Here is a 16,670-nt window from a genome sequence, read left to right as displayed (position 1 = left end):
TTTTATTCTTGCTAAATCAATTTAACTTAAAAATGTAGCCAATAGAACAGTAATTTACCGATTCTTCAATGTGTTAATATATGCATTCATAATATTACAAAAAATACTACCAAATATGAAAAAAAAAAAAAATTTAGTTTTAAGAAAATAAAATAAAAAAAAGAACAATTTCTTGATGCACGTAGTAGTGTGATGGTGCACATTTATATGCAAATGTAGAGTATACCTCTGTAGCTTTCCATGTCATAACAAGATAATCTTAAGGGAAAGTTGTATGACGGCAATGTTGTGTTTGCTAATTTCCGATATAGGGTGTGAATGATATCATTCGGCATGTGTGGATACCAATGGAAAGCCAAAGATACGAGATATAAACACCCGGTTAATTGACAAACAATTTGTCATAGAAGGAAAGTAATGCTTATTGATATGTGGAAACTGAAATCAAGTTAAACCCTTATAAATGAGATTATAATTTGACAAGTTTACGTCAGGATCCAGGTATAAAATTAAACCTTTTCCTTATTTCTGTCACTTTAAATTTATAGACAAACAAAATGAACTTTGCAAATTTTATATCTGGATTCTGCATAATTTGTGGAGTATCATTGCAGGTTTGTTTTTATAAATATTCAAGGCATACTATTATTTACCATTTTAGTTCATTTGCCTAAATTTGTCACGTTTCATAAAGTCGAAATTATATTGCTGTTAATTATTTGTTTCAAATAATATTATTATCGTAACACATATGCTTTTTTTGTAATGCATTAAATGATTTGTAGCTTTGTTTATTTGCTATACTGCCGACCATACAGAAATATCTAATTTTAGTTATTTCATAAAAATAAAATTTTATAAATTTTCTATTGGAATAGTTTTAATTCACATTAGGTTCTTTATTTTGTTTTATTCGAGCTTCATTAATAGGTCTTTTGGAGACAAAACGCACTTCTGGCGTAAAAAATTCTTGGCATCTATAAAAAGATGAGTTTATTAATCCATTTGGTTTAACAAAATACTCGAAAAAGTAAAATGATGATTTCCAATGAATTTCACTTTTCTGTCCATTAGAGAATGGGAACTAGTTTGTTGTGGATGATCGAGCATTTGCATACAAATGAAGTTAACACAAAGCATTGTTTAATTTTGAAATACGTACTGGTAACCAGTACGTATTTCAAAATTAAACAATGCTTTGTTGTTGCATACAATTTCGGTTAGAATTAAACGTCACAACTTTTTCGAATTTTGGGTCCTCAATGCTCTTCAACTTTGTATTGATTTGGCTGTTTAACTATTTTGATCTGAGCGTCACTGATGAGTCGTATGTAGACGAAACGCGCGTCTGGCGTATAAAATTATAATCCTGGTACTTTCGATAACTATTTAAATATGATAACAATCACGAATACGAGATGTTTAATTAAGTTTGATATATAGTGTATTGTACATGCATATTTATTTAATCACCGATTGCATTTCATGTTGAAAGACAATCCAATAAGATAAGATAGGGAAAAAGGACAAGATTCATGAACATCAAATTGTGTATGCTTAACTTTAATAATAATTATTTATTTAATAGTTGTATTTTTATTTAAATAATTATTTTTCTACAGGTCACAGATTCCAGATTCACGAGAAATTCAACATCAGGTAAACAATTTGTGTCATGACAGTCTAACGTTTATATTTACTAAAGTAAAAAATATGAGTTATGGCACGCTATTAACAACAGATCAAATGGATGAACATAGCTTATAAAAAATATATATACAGATCTTTCTGCCTTCGATGATTTGCTTGGATTCATACAATTTCCATATGTCTATCAAATTATTAATTCTAGATTTCCGAAAACAATAATGCTAGTTTACATTTCCAAAACTTTGGGGAGAAATAAAAAAGCTCTAGAACACAAGCTACTCGGCAGTATCTCCACTTAAATTTAGGCCTACCATAATATTTTCATTATACTTTTCAGATAACTACCTGCAACATAAACTACAGTCAATAACACGATGGCTTGATAGTAGGAAAGATTCTACTATATTCGATTATATTTATCAAGTTAATTATGGTAAGTCTTATTATTGATGTTTCGAAAGGTAGAAGAAACATAGTATTTAGTTTATTTTTTTGTCATGTAGATATTCTTTTGTCATTTCGTTTAAATGCATTTGGACATAATATTTTATCGACATGCCTTGTCTAGACTTTCAACATGAGATAAAACATACAACATGATAGAAACCATGTATAACGTCAATTACCGACAATGATTTTGTTTGGTGCCGTGACTTTATAAAGTCTAGAACTTGCTAGAGTACGATAAATGATTTATAGTTCTTATATTTTGAGATTAATGTGTGTTTGTAAATAGGAACTGGAACAAGTTTTAGTAATAGAAAAAACCCTACATTTTAATAATTTACTTTTACTGTTTTTTTTTTCAATTTTAGGAATGGGATTAAATCTTTATCAAGGTGATATTAAAGGATATAATCCACGAGTGAGTACAAGCACAGATGAATTTATACAAATATATAATTGGAAAAAAAATATAATTTTTAAAATATTTGTTTAACATGCAGTTTATACATACAACATGATACACATTGTTTACGTAATGTTTTGACGGTCTTTTGAGAGAGCATTTTATATATCGTTATGTAGAGTTTTTACTTTCTATCTATTTTTTTACTGTCTAGAAACTCGTCAATGATAACAGGCTAATAATTTCCCAAACAAGTGGCGAGTGTCGCCTCATGTAGACTAATCAGAGGTGCCCGAAAACAGTAACAGACCAAACCAATATAGAAATTAAAGAAATCATTACAAATATATGATATATAATAGATTAACAAATTGCGGGAAACTGCTGTTTATACATGTTTACAACATGATGCACAGAAATTAGAAACCATATTTAGATCTGAAAAAAATGTTCAAAAAACTATTTGATGCGTTAGTATTTAACATAATTTTAGGAAATGTTGCCTATATTTTTTTTATCAAACAGCACAGATCAGCTGTAAGAGATCAAACATATCTGTGGAATACTCGAGTCATACCGTACTCCTTCGATCCGTCTTTTGGTAAGTTTTGGTGTTTAATACTTTAAAATCCAATTTTGTTGTGTTATCAGTGACATAAGTAGGCTGTTGTTATATCTCTTCATTTTAATACGGATTATTAATAACAGTCTATTTTATGATTCTCAGATATTACTCTAAGCCATTTATATAGAAATTGTCAATTTAGAACTGGAATTGTTTTGCAAATGATGTTACGTATTCTATGTAGACTGCTATATTCGTATATACATCAGTCATTAAGCAGTCATATTGTTTCAAGGGTCAAATTTTTGGCAAATGGATGTCCATGGCCAACAAAACCATATGAACAAACAGAGATCACAGTTAAGTTCCATTATGTTGCTATACAGTCTAAACTGTAACACAAAACAGGACCGAAATATACTAGAGGGACATTCAAACTCATAAAGTTTGATGTTAGAAATAGTGTTATTTTTATTTCTAACATCCGACACAAAGACTGAAAGAAAACAAAAATTGATGCATTCTTTTTAATACCATTTACCTTTGTTTAAACATCTCATTTTGATTACATACGTTCAGTGTCTCATGCGTTTTCAGCAAAATATTGGACTTCCACAAATAATTAAAGAAACTATATCTTTTTTAAGTTTTCATCGTTAAAAGAGACCTTAATATGCTTTCTATAATGACATCGAAAGATTTGGAAACTTGATGTGAAAACGTGATTTTCTTCCGTATATAATCATTTCAGTATATGGCTTTTCGTGCATTGCACATTTTTTATAGTTTTATAAAGTAGTTTATGCTTCTATCACACATATAAATATTTAAAGACCAAAATGCTCAATCATAAATTTGATATATATATATAATTACATTAGATGTAAGTTTCATTATAATACGTTATTCTGATTGGCTAACATGTTATTCCGTAAACAATTGCATCAGACAATAACATTTATCATGCATGATGACACGAGGTCCCACAAAAAAGTGCACAGGTGAATTAAATCAAACTGGATAAAAATCGTGTTTTCATGATTTTAGCTAAAAAAATGTAATTATAAGTATTGAATACTTCTTTTTGAAACTTTATAGGGTTGTAAAAGCGTTGACCGTGCGTACATTTTTAGAATGAAGCGCTTCCGCGCTTCTTACAAAATGTACTTCGGTCAACGCTTTTACCACCCAATAAATTTACAAAAAGAAGCATTCAATTCTTAAATAACCTTTAGTTTATTCCCATATCGTCTGTGTACGTGATACCTGACATTAAAAATTGAAAACAAAATTCAAAGATGAAAAAGAGGTAAAATAAAAAAAAAAATACCGAACTCCTAGGAAAATTCCAAAAGGAAAGCTCAATATTAAATTGCAAAACCAAAACCAAATCAAACGAATTGAAAATAAAAATCATATTGATGTCTTGGACCATACATTTCCTTATTAATTTAGAAAATGGTGTTTTTTATCTGGTTTTATAAATATTCAACCTCTCACTTGTATGACAGTTGAATACAATTCCATAACAATTGTGATCAAAACAAATAAACATAATAAGTAACATTGTATGGTATTTTCTTCGCTGACAAGAAATATTATGTGTGTTTTAGCTCCTGATGCAAGACAAGATGTTCTCAAAGCAATATCACAATATCATGACAAAACTTGTCTCAGATTTATACCAAGGACAGATCAGTATGATTACATTGTATTCAAACATATATCTGGGTAAGAATTAGAAAAGTACATATTACGTGAAAGTATTCTTAGTCTTAAATAGTCAAATGATTCATGTTGACTCCTATCTTTCATTTTGTTCCCGTGATAACTTTCTAATAAAATTTGGTTAGGATTGTGCATATTATTTAGAAAACAAAATTTGAAGATGGAAAGCAGACTTTGTTTTAGATACTGTAAACCAACTTATTTTCGCGAGCGATTTATTTTCGCGACTTTCGCGAGTAGAAAAATAACGCGAATATAAATCGTCGCGAATATGTACAACTTGGTTCTTTCCTTTTTAAACTTCATCAAGTAAATCAGAAAATTGCGAAATTTAATAGCCGCGAATTGGTCAAGAAAGGGTGAAACGCGAAATAAAGTATCCGCGAAAATAAGTTGGTTTACAGTATACTTCTTAAATGTACCTTGTACTATTGAAAGAAACATGGTCTTTATTTCTGCAATATTTACCAAAATGAAAGATAGGAGTCCAATTGATCATAAAAGGTTGTTGGTTTTTTTTTTCAATTATTTTGGACTAACAACCTCTTATGCTCAATAGTACTTTTGCAGTCAAATCATGATCAATATCTTGCTGTTGTGATATTTTTTCGTTTTGTATATTCTAAATTTGCTAACATTTGATATACTTTTGACATCGATGGGACAACCTTATATATATCCACAATTTGATCTATTCTTATTATTTGCATTTAGTGCCTTTATTTTTAATATTTTGTTCTTTTTCGTACGGATGTTGGACGGAAGTTAAAGATGCTTTATATATTTATTTTACAGTTGTTATTCAAATATTGGAAGACAGGGAGGACCACAAGACATATCATTAATGAGTCCTTGTTTAAGGATGGGAACGGCAATTCATGAAATGATGCATGCATTAGGATTCTTTCATGAACAAAGTAGACCTGACCGGGACTCCTGGGTGAAAATCATTTTTGCAAATATAGAAAAAGGTATATCTATAACTTAATAAAATGTTTTTTTTGTTCTACTAAAAAAGGAAAAAATCCAAAGATTCGAAAAGTTTTTTCAGAAGGAAATTGAAATTTGAATTGCGCTATTATCATTTAAATTGGTGTGGCTATTTTGTTTGAATTCCTTTCACAAAAGGGTCTTAACAAATCTGTTTTCTTTAAAATGGTTATTTTAGACTTTAATCATATTTTCTAGGATATTTATTCATATTAAGTATTTAGCTTTACTACTGTCTTATATGGGTAAGATTAACTCAATAATAAGACAATATCATGCAGATACATGCTGCAGAGATAATTATTTTGTATTATCTTTTTCATTTACAAATTCTTACACAAACATAGTGCTTATCTTTATTGGGGATTAAAGTGGTCATGATTTTCCGGAATACGCCATGTACAAATATAAACAAAGGTTAAATGTGACAATAACGTGGTTGAAATCTATAAATAAACATGAACGAGGGATGATAAGCTGATTACGTCTGTAAAGAATGATCCAAACATCCATATTTAGCACATACTTAAATTCTCAAGTAATTGTTGACATTTTATACATGATGATAGGAAAGCAAATACAGGAGTCATTTTACATGTCATCATGATTTGTTTTGGATTGTTATATAATTATAAAAATAAACAGAAAGAACTTTAGTGACATTTGAAATTATATATAAATAAAATCATGATAAGTTGAAATGCAGTTATCTTTAGTTGGACAGATATTTTCCTTTAATTGTTTTTTCTGCATTCGGTTTTGCATTATGAAAAACTAGCTTTCATTGGTTAAATCTTCTATACAATAGAATAATTTGACAAATCGGACAAAGATGAAACCAAAATAAAAATAATTAACTTACACATTACGTCATCCTTTGTAATTTTCTCTTTTATATTAAAACTATTATTATGTTTTTTTGATATATCAAGATATATAAACAGTGTACCATCTGCAATAGAAACTATCCTGATAATGTAAAAATTAAAAGTCTCACACTTTTAACAACCAACTAACATTTTTATGAAACTTATTCTATACCATTCTGTAATAATTTACTACATTTTGATATGATTTGTTTTATCAAAAACATATATAATTTTTTGTCTCATTGTTTTGTCTCGTAATTTTCTATATTTCCTTGTATACACCTTACAGAATAGGAGAAGTTAAAAACATATCTTTCAACCTAGCACGGTGACCAAAACAATCATTTAGTGTTCTTTTTTTAAAAGGCTGATATAAATAACTAAATAATAAAGTATTAAAAGAACCCACTGATCATATTTTGTTCATGTTCTGTAATAATAATAATAATAATAATAATAATAATAATAATAATAATAATAATAATAATAATAATAATAATAATAAAAATAATATTAATAATAATAATAATAATAATAATAATAATAATAATAATAATAATAAAAATAATATTAATAATAATAATAATAATAATAATAATAATAATAATAATAATAATAATAATTTATTAAGCGCCTTATATAAAAAATAAAAAATAATCTAAGGCTCTGTACATGCAGGTAATTTAAACAAATCATAGACACAAACATAAAACACACACTGTCAGATTCAAATATTCAAATAAAATATACAAAAAAAATGCCAACCATAAAATAAAGGGTCAATACGAAAAAGAATGTTAAAACCAAAAATAAATTCTACTGGTGCCTTTATACTTTTGGGAATATTGGTGGTTAATGCTCTTCAACTTCGTACTTTAATTGGCCTTTTTAACTTGTTTAGATTCGAGCGTCACTTATGAGTCTTTTGTAGACAAAACGCGCGTCTGGCTTAAATTTAAGGTTGGTATCTATGATATGTTTATTTAACTATAAGTGAACTTTACAATACCATAATTTGTTTCAGGGAAATCATTTAACTTTGACAAACTATCAGTAGATGAAGTTGATACTCTTGGTGTGCAATACGACTATGGAAGTATAATGCATTACTCAAAATACTCATTCAGTAAAAATGGAAATCCAACTATACAGCCCATCAGAAATACTAATGCTGAAATCGGACAACGAGATGGACTTAGCGATCTAGATATAAAAAAGATCAACACACTCTATCGATGCGGTAAGCGTCATCTTTTTTATATATCTCTCTTTCTCTCTCGTTTTCTCTCAAGAGATCATTATATTTATTAAGTGAGGTGTAATTGTCATATAAAACAACCACCAAGATGTATGCAACCCTATGTTACATTTTTTTCGCTGGCATTACTTAAAGTATGCAAAACAATCTTATCTTCCTCACCTTATAAATCAATGTCCGATGTATTTGGGAAATTTAAGTTTAGGATTTTAAATGCTCTTCAACTTTCTACTTCTTTGGCTTTATAAATATTTTATAATTGAGCGTCACTGATGAGTCTTAGGTAGACGAAACGTGCGTCTGACGTACTAAATTATAATCTTGATACCTTTGATACTATAAGGTATTTGGTAAAACCAATAAATATCGTTCTGTCCAAATCAATGATATATTCTTCTTAATGTAAATAAATTATTTTATGGCAGATATAAGTATTCCTGACCAATTTCTTCCAACTACCTCGAAACCAACACTACCACCTCAGACGCAACCGTTAGCAACTCAGCCAACCACCAAACAACCGACACCGCCATTACCAACCAAGACAACCACTCTAAAACCGACACCGCCATTACCAACCAAACCATCTACACAACAGCCGACACCAACATTACCAACCAAGCCAACTACTCAACAACCAACACAACAAACACAAACCAAGCCAACTACTCAACAACAAACACAACCAACACAAACCAAACTAACAACTGAATCAAAAACACCACCAACATTACAAAAAACACCAACGCCTCAATCGACGATGAAACCAACACAACAGCCTCCATCACCAACAACTGTGAAAACAACATTGGTGCCTACACTACAGCCAACACTTTCTCCAACACCGAGACCGACTCCAGGACAGATAGGATGGTCTTCTTGGTCGTTTTATACACCATGTGACCTGCAGTGTCAACGTACAAGATATAGATTCTGTTTCAATTTGAACAGCAAATACTGTCCTGGAGCTAATTCTCAGACTGATATATGTGGAAAACCTTGCAAACGTATGTTTTATATCTCTTTTATATAGATTATACTGTGGATTCATTATTATTCGTTGGATACCAATTTTCGTGGGTTTCGTTGGTATGGATCAATCACGAATTCAAATGTTCAACGAACAACGTATTTTCAATAGGCTTTGTATACAGATATTGACCAAACCACGAAACCAAATATCTACAAGTATGCAAGTTTTCAACAATCCCCGAAAATTGATACACACGAAAATAAATGAATCCACAGTATTTACATATTTTACTATGTATAGAAGTAATATAAAAAATCTGTAAATGCCAATCCAATCATCTGCTTGGTTGGTTTGATCGAGTATTGGTAAATCCAAAGGCTTTATCTGACAGTCTAAACCCCTTTATTCACCTTCTCATGAGTTACACGTGTACGTGCATGTCTTTCGACTCATGTATGTTTTTATGCAACATACCAGTCGTCATGCTGTAACCTAAGCATTTCCAACTCAGGAATAGATTACCTTAGCTGTATTTTGCAAAACTTTTAAGAATTTTTAGTCCACAATGCTCTTCAGTTCGTATTTTATTTGGCTTTTTAACATTACTTAATTCGAGCGTCACTGATGAGTCTTTTTGTAGACGAAACGCGCGGCTGGCGTATATACAAATTTAGTCCTGGTATCTATGATGAGTTTAGTTACTTGCATTTTATTTCCTATAACAACCATTCTGATGTTTTCAAACCAATATCAGCCAATCAAATTCACAACAGATCGGCAACTTACTCTGTAAACCAATTGTATTAACAATGGCAGACATAAATTTGAAAAAAAATCGTCCTAGAAGTGTTTTAAATCATCAACAGTTTGCCGATGTTTGAATTATGTTGTCAACGAAAGACAATTCAACGATTAGCTAAGTTATTTTCTTTATTTCACTTGCCTTCAATTTAAGATCATCATTTGAATGAATTGAGACATGTGAGAATAAAAACCACAACACATACACATACGCACATCGAGCTATCAACACATTGTTTACACATAAAAAGACATTAATTGCAAATTATGTTTTAAAGTCTAGTTAGAAAATCTATGACCTTCATTTCCTAATGAGTTATCAAAATTTGCTTATCTTGTTTCATCTTATTTGTTTACAGCGGCATCATACTTAGGATGCTGGCAAATTAACTTGGGTAATTTATCCATCCCGTCCATCGAGGGTAAATACCCTGATCTTACAGATAACTACCAAGCCCGGACAGCAGCTGTTCGGAAGTGTGCTGATGTAGCATCTGTTAAAGGATATACCGTATTTGCATTGTTTGACTTCGGAATGTGTTTGACAGGACCAAATGCAGTTAAGGCATTTAGTCAGTATGGTCCTTCTACAGATTGTGGCTACAGAGGAAAAGGTGGATCCACTGGGATTAGTGTGTACTCTTTTCAAAAAGGTAATTCGGGTATAAATTGTAGATAGCACTTACACATATTTTTCAAATGCTTAAGCATTACACAAAGGAATGAGACCAAGAATAACTGTACGACTTGATACGAACATATCCATTTTCAAGATAAGTCAATATGGGGTACTTGAGGATACACAACTATCCATTCTGTAAATGCTTCCACCAGTTTTTCATACTATACATTCCAACATATCAACTCGAGAAAGTTTGTAACTATCACATACAAAATATTCACCAGAAGAATTCACATATTTACAATTTACATCTGTTTATTCCATGAATAGTAATGCATTTCATTCAAAACCATACGTCAGAAAGTCTTATTCAAATGAAAAAAAACCAATTAATATGTTTTACAGATATTGATGGTCAGTATGGTCTGTGGACAGATTGGGGACAATGCACCAGGACATGTGGTGGTGGTGAACAATATCGTTATAGACAGTGTAATAATCCACCTCCAATTGGTGAAGGAGCACCATGTAAAGGACCAGGCCAACAACTTCGACCTTGCAACAACGACCTTTGCAGTAGTAAGCATAAAGATCTTTCGAAATATACTAAATATAGTCCATAATTGTTGGTGGTGTGGTGTGCACGCACTCAAACTTAAGTATGCGCACTGAAAACCTTTTGGGTCGAAAATAGCAAAAAGTAATCTTAGAAATCTTTGGACCTAACGTTTTTATTCTCTTATTTGTTTTTATGTTTGAACAAAGTTTTCTATTATTCCACACTAAGATTCCTGCATTGTTTTTAGAGAATGAGCCCATGCATAGAAATGAAATTAACACGAACCAACGGTGCTTCAAAAACCTGGAAAAAAAACCCAATGCAACTGAAAAATATATATGATTATATTATTTTGTTTAAAAAAAAAGATATTGTATGGTTGGAATAACTATTTTTCGAAAAAGTTGAATAATAGCATTGCATAATCATTTCTAATGACAAAACTTTGAAAGATTTTGCTCTCTACTACAATTGGGAGTTAAATGATATTAGCTTGACTAACATTAACCATCAATATAATATCCGATTGACGGATTAGATACAATATACATTACATTTGTTTTTAATTCACAGCTGATGCTAAATGCGGTGTTAAGTATTACATGGGCATGCCTGGAACAAGCGGCAAAATCCACCTATCAAATTATGATAACTACATGACGTGTGATTACAAAATAGAGACAGTTGATGCTAATACCACTATTTCATTGGCCTTTTCAAGAATTGATATTGAATATAGTCGAGGATGCTTGTATGATATAATGACTGTAAGTATACAGACTGTAGAGAATAAAATGAATTAATCATGTTTTACTTCTTTTTCAAGTCATAATTTGTCAGAGGTCATACAAGTGAGAGGTTTAGCTAGCTATAAAACCAGGTTCAATCCACCATTTTCTACATTAGAAAATGCCTGTACCAAGTCAGGAATATGACAGGTGTTATCCATTCGTTTGGTGTGTTTGGACTTTTGATTTTGCCTTTTGATTTTGGACTTTCCTTTTTGGATTTTTACTTTTTATTCATGATCTAGTAAATTGAAGATTAATAAACCGACCGTGATCAGTAGACTTATGTGAACTGTTTCTAACGATCTTTTGAAAATATACCTTTTGTAAGAATCAAAAGAAGTAAGCGTCTTCAGCTATGTTTACATCATGCAAATTCTGATTTAGTTAAAAGAGCACGACAGGAAATAAAAGAAATTCCATAAATATCCAAAATAAGTCAAATAAATACTAAAACATGACTTTCGTGAGTCAAATACAGACAAGTCATACCATCACCTAGTTTAGTGTTCCTCTTCATAACCCTGCTAGATAGTTTTGTTTGTTTAAAGAGCATATAGCTGTAAATGAAGTTTGTATAATGTAAACATGCTCACTCAAAACGTATTGAAATCTGAGATTGCCATACATCTAGTAAGATAACATATTACTATTAATTAAAAGCGTGATTATTTCCGTAAACGAGAAATCAAATCAAAAGCACAATGACGTCCCAATGTGACAAAGCATATATGCATACTGCAAACCAAAACATACGGTAACTTCTAAAAGGAATTCTATAGCGATTAGGAGCGGCCCATGCTATAATATTCATTCTGTCTTTTCTCATCTCGGGTAGTTCTTTAAAGGATTTGTTTAATAAATGGAATACATTGTCATTAATTACTATTTCAATGTCTACGTTACATTTCGGGAATAACAAAGCTGCAAATAGTTAGATCAATATAACAACCAATCAGTGTTATTTCCAACGAAGGATATTTATCCATACACATTTGTTGTTTAATACAGGATATTTTAAATAAAATAAAATATACAGCATACACTTTTATAAATGTTGTCAATTTGAAAGTATTTGTAAATGTTATCTATTATTTTCTCTTATTTTTTAGATAAGACGTGGCACCGTACTTGTCTATCCCATATTCATGTATTTGGTTTTGATGTTATATTTGTTATTCTCGTGGTGTATTGTCTGTTGCTTGGTCCGTTTCTGTGTGCTGTTGCGTTTCGGTGTTGTGTCGTGGTTCTCCTCTTATATGTAATGCGTTTCCCTCGGTTTTGGTTTGTTGCCCCGATTTTGTTTTTTGTCCATGGATTTATGAGTTTTGAACAGCGGTATACTACTGTTGCCTTTATTTATCTAACTTGATATTCTATAGATATACGATGGACCAGATCAGTTGTCAACACCAATAGGAGAATTTTGTGGAAGCAATCGACCCATTCCATTTGAATCATCCTCCAACTCGTTATATTTATTATTTCAATCTGATGCGACTGGAACAGCTGGCGGATATACAATTGAGTACACAATCAACAGCCGAACAAGTAAGTTTTAAGGTGCCAGGAAATAAATGGATAAATTGATCCATGACCAAAAGATAACAACAGTTTTAAAGACGAAACTACATGTAAATGTGGTATACATATGTTTAGATACTAATAAAAGTTACTACTTAAGATATAAAACAGTTAAAGTTGGACGAACACTATATTCGTATCCGCCAATATAGATTTTTAAATAAAAAAATAACAATTTTAAGAGTAAAATGGTGGTTTTGAATTTGTCATTACTGTTTTGATGAATTATTAGGTTTATAATTATAAAGACTTAACTAAAAAAAAAGTTAGTTATAACCATCATGCAGATATTTTGAATTTTTTAATGAGCTTCGTAGGATGATTTAAATTAGAAACATATTGAAAATTTCCATTCAATACATTTCAACGCATCAATGATTTTTTTTAGTGCATTTAACGTTGCTTTGCTCTTACCCAAGGATATGACAATTTCGTGTATGCATATACTAGTACATAAATTATTGGTTATTTATAAGAGTGTTAATCGAATTTTGATATATATGACTACTCTTACTTCCTTCTTTGACATTTATTTGTGGTTTATACTTTTCTTATTTTGTCTAGGAAAAGCCTGTACTCAGATACAACAGCCAGCACACTCTGTTGCGATAGGAACATCTAATTTTGTTGGTGACAATGTAGTGTTTGTGTGTGACCCCGGATATAGAATGCTCGGGACATCAGCGTTAACATGTGTCGACCAAAAAGGATTTGCGGTGTGGTCTGACAGAACACCGTTTTGCATTAGAAGATTTAAACGAAGCGCATGTAAGTGGAAGCGTTTAAGAATACTATGAACTTGTTGATATAATATGAAACATTTTAAAACTGAACCCTATACAAAGCGTATCTACATTTTAAGATTAACACTTCTATAAACACAAACAGTGAAATTGAAAAACAGTAACCGCTACTGAGCAGATGCTTTACCGAATAAAACCGTCAGTTGTTAAATAGTCTAATAATATTTTATTGTATTTCAGAAATATTCCATTCTCTTGAAATTAAATGGTCGTTCCTTTATATGTTAAAAATTTATAAAACAATTAGCAGTTTTCCTCAGAGTGCATAATATATGTTATTTTAACAATTGGTGTTTATATTCATGAATTCAAATATTTCAAATGCATTAGATTTTGTTTACAGCTATGCCAGTAATAGACTACTGTAACTTCGAGGGAAACTTGTGTGGATTCCAGAATGGGGAAGATGATGACTTGGATTGGGATGTTGAACGAACTTTAAACTTAGAAAATAAACAAGGTATTTTGTTTTTAGAAAAGACAGAGAAAGAATACGAAGGGAACAAACACAAACCTCAACAAAAAAGACAAACGTCAGCCAAAATACAAAATTAAGTAGCAAAATAATGATTGAACAACGCTAAACCAATAGAAGAAATAAACGATTGTTATATGTATTTGTAAAGGACATAGAAATTAGAAGAGCTGTACCTATTTTAAAATAACTTTTTTCTATTGCTTAAATTGACGGACTAATTGTTACTGGGTTATAATCACCTTATTGGTGTTTGCACATAAAAATTAGATATCATTCCAAACGTACTGTCTTGGTTATGAACACAACCCAACGTGAAATGCTTGGTTTTAACATACTCATATGTTTTTCATACAAACATCTTCACCAGACAGTACCAAATTTGTATGGCTAAAGATTCAGCTAGCTATAAAATTTCTCATCTTTTACATTTAATAACAAATTTATTGTTTTGGTTAATAATTAACACTAATTTATAATACAACAATTAGCATACGTTTTCAGGAATATAATTGTTATGCTTATAATTTCAGAGTTTTACTTAAAGACGACCTCAGCTAAAACACAGGCGCCAGGAGACAAAGGAAAAATTCGATCAAAAATTTATGAAAGTTCAGGCGAAACATGCGTTCATTTTTCATACAGATTACTAGGCAATGATAACACTATCATCAAACTTTATATAGAAGATATCCATAATGAGCAACAGTTATTGCTTTGGACAGGAACTGCAAATGAATATGAATTATGGACAGAACATAAAACGTTTGTGTTTATAAATAACGAGTTTAGGGTAGGTATACATACACTTACTTTACAGCCGATTACACGCATACTGTAATCGGCTGTTATATTAAATTAGACAAAGTAAAAGATATTAGGGAATAACTCAAACCTCTGGATGATATGAAAAGAGTTTTAAAGTAAATATTTTTTAGTCATTATGTCTTCAATACTTAAACTTTTCGTTGTTTTCTGTTGGCGTTGGTATAATCTGCCAGGGTAAATAAATAACATGTTTGATATGACTCTTTATTCATGATTGTTATATAATAGTGCTAATATCAAAAATACAAATATAAAAGTTATATTGAATAAAGCAATAACAATACCATAAGTACGATATGCAACACTTCATCACTAGTGCAGTGACAACCTTGTAAAGTATATTTCATAGAAAAGGCATCATGCAATAACGGTTTGACAAATGTGTCTTGTTAACTCTAAGATATCATCAAATAAACAACCATAGGCACCTAATATCTGACCCAATATGAAAGTTAGAAATTGAAATTACACTTTTACTGGTATTGACATGGATTGAAAAAAATCGTTCGCTAAATACATCTCGGAAAACTAAACAAAAAGTAACAACTAACCAAATGTAACCAAATTATAGATGAACTAAAGTGTTCCTGCAGGATAAACAGCTGCTCCCCTAGAAGCATATTACGTGCTCATCAGTTTAAATAGAATTACAGCTATAAGTCGTACTAGCAAAGAAAGGAGGAAGACATTCTTGTAATTTGCATACTATTCTTTTCCAGATTGTATTTGAATACATCGTTGGAGAAACAGTTTATAGTTCAGCAGAAATTGACAATATCACAGTGAAAGAAGGGCCTTGTTGATTTGAACAAATTTATGAAACGAAGCCATGTAAAGACATGTAGATTGTTATATGTTATTGTAAAATGTTATCAAATAAAAAATAAAAACTCTATAAATTTGTTGTGTCGAAACCACTTTTCTGGATATTTATCAACCATTATTGGTAAGTTAAAATTATTAGTATGATAAGGAACACTTTTGTGGAAAACGCAAATATATCTACCAAATGAAATGCAGTGATCTTTAAATAACTTTTGAAATAAGTATAAAACAAATTTGTCAGTTATGCAATTGCTAATAAGCAGAAACTAATTTTTTTTCTTACCACCAAAGTGTGTCTGGGCATATACATATTATCCCATAAATTATGCTATTCTCACATATAAAAAACATATGTTACCGTTTTCTTGTAATACCAAACATTTCTCTAATTAAAGTATTTTGCAAAAATAAAGTGTTAATGTAAACATTAGACAAATTTAATACAATATTTTGGAATTTGAGCTATTCAATGTTGTCAAAGTAATAATTAATTTTGTTTCTT

General features: G+C 30.4%; 1 protein-coding gene across 1 annotated transcript; it reads left to right on the top strand.

The window, feature by feature from the left end:
* The first annotated feature begins 512 nt into the window (after positions 1-512).
* Positions 513-16,205, top strand: LOC134728204 (uncharacterized). The gene is made up of 17 exons (XM_063592716.1): positions 513-614; positions 1,623-1,659; positions 1,988-2,083; positions 2,466-2,515; positions 3,026-3,101; positions 4,679-4,796; positions 5,589-5,764; positions 7,677-7,892; positions 8,336-8,917; positions 10,044-10,337; positions 10,712-10,885; positions 11,439-11,632; positions 13,036-13,204; positions 13,802-14,005; positions 14,384-14,500; positions 15,049-15,308; positions 16,063-16,205. The coding sequence occupies exons 1-17, from the start codon at positions 558-560 to the stop codon at positions 16,144-16,146; spliced, it is 2,904 nt and encodes a 967-aa protein (XP_063448786.1). The 5' UTR covers positions 513-557; the 3' UTR covers positions 16,147-16,205.
* Positions 16,206-16,670: the final 465 nt, after the last annotated feature.

The sequence above is a fragment of the Mytilus trossulus genome, chromosome 8 (assembly GCF_036588685.1).
Source record: "Mytilus trossulus isolate FHL-02 chromosome 8, PNRI_Mtr1.1.1.hap1, whole genome shotgun sequence".
Taxonomy (NCBI): Eukaryota; Metazoa; Mollusca; class Bivalvia; order Mytilida; family Mytilidae; genus Mytilus; species Mytilus trossulus.
Note: the sequence above shows the minus strand (reverse complement) of the source record. Positions and strands in the feature narration are given on the sequence as shown.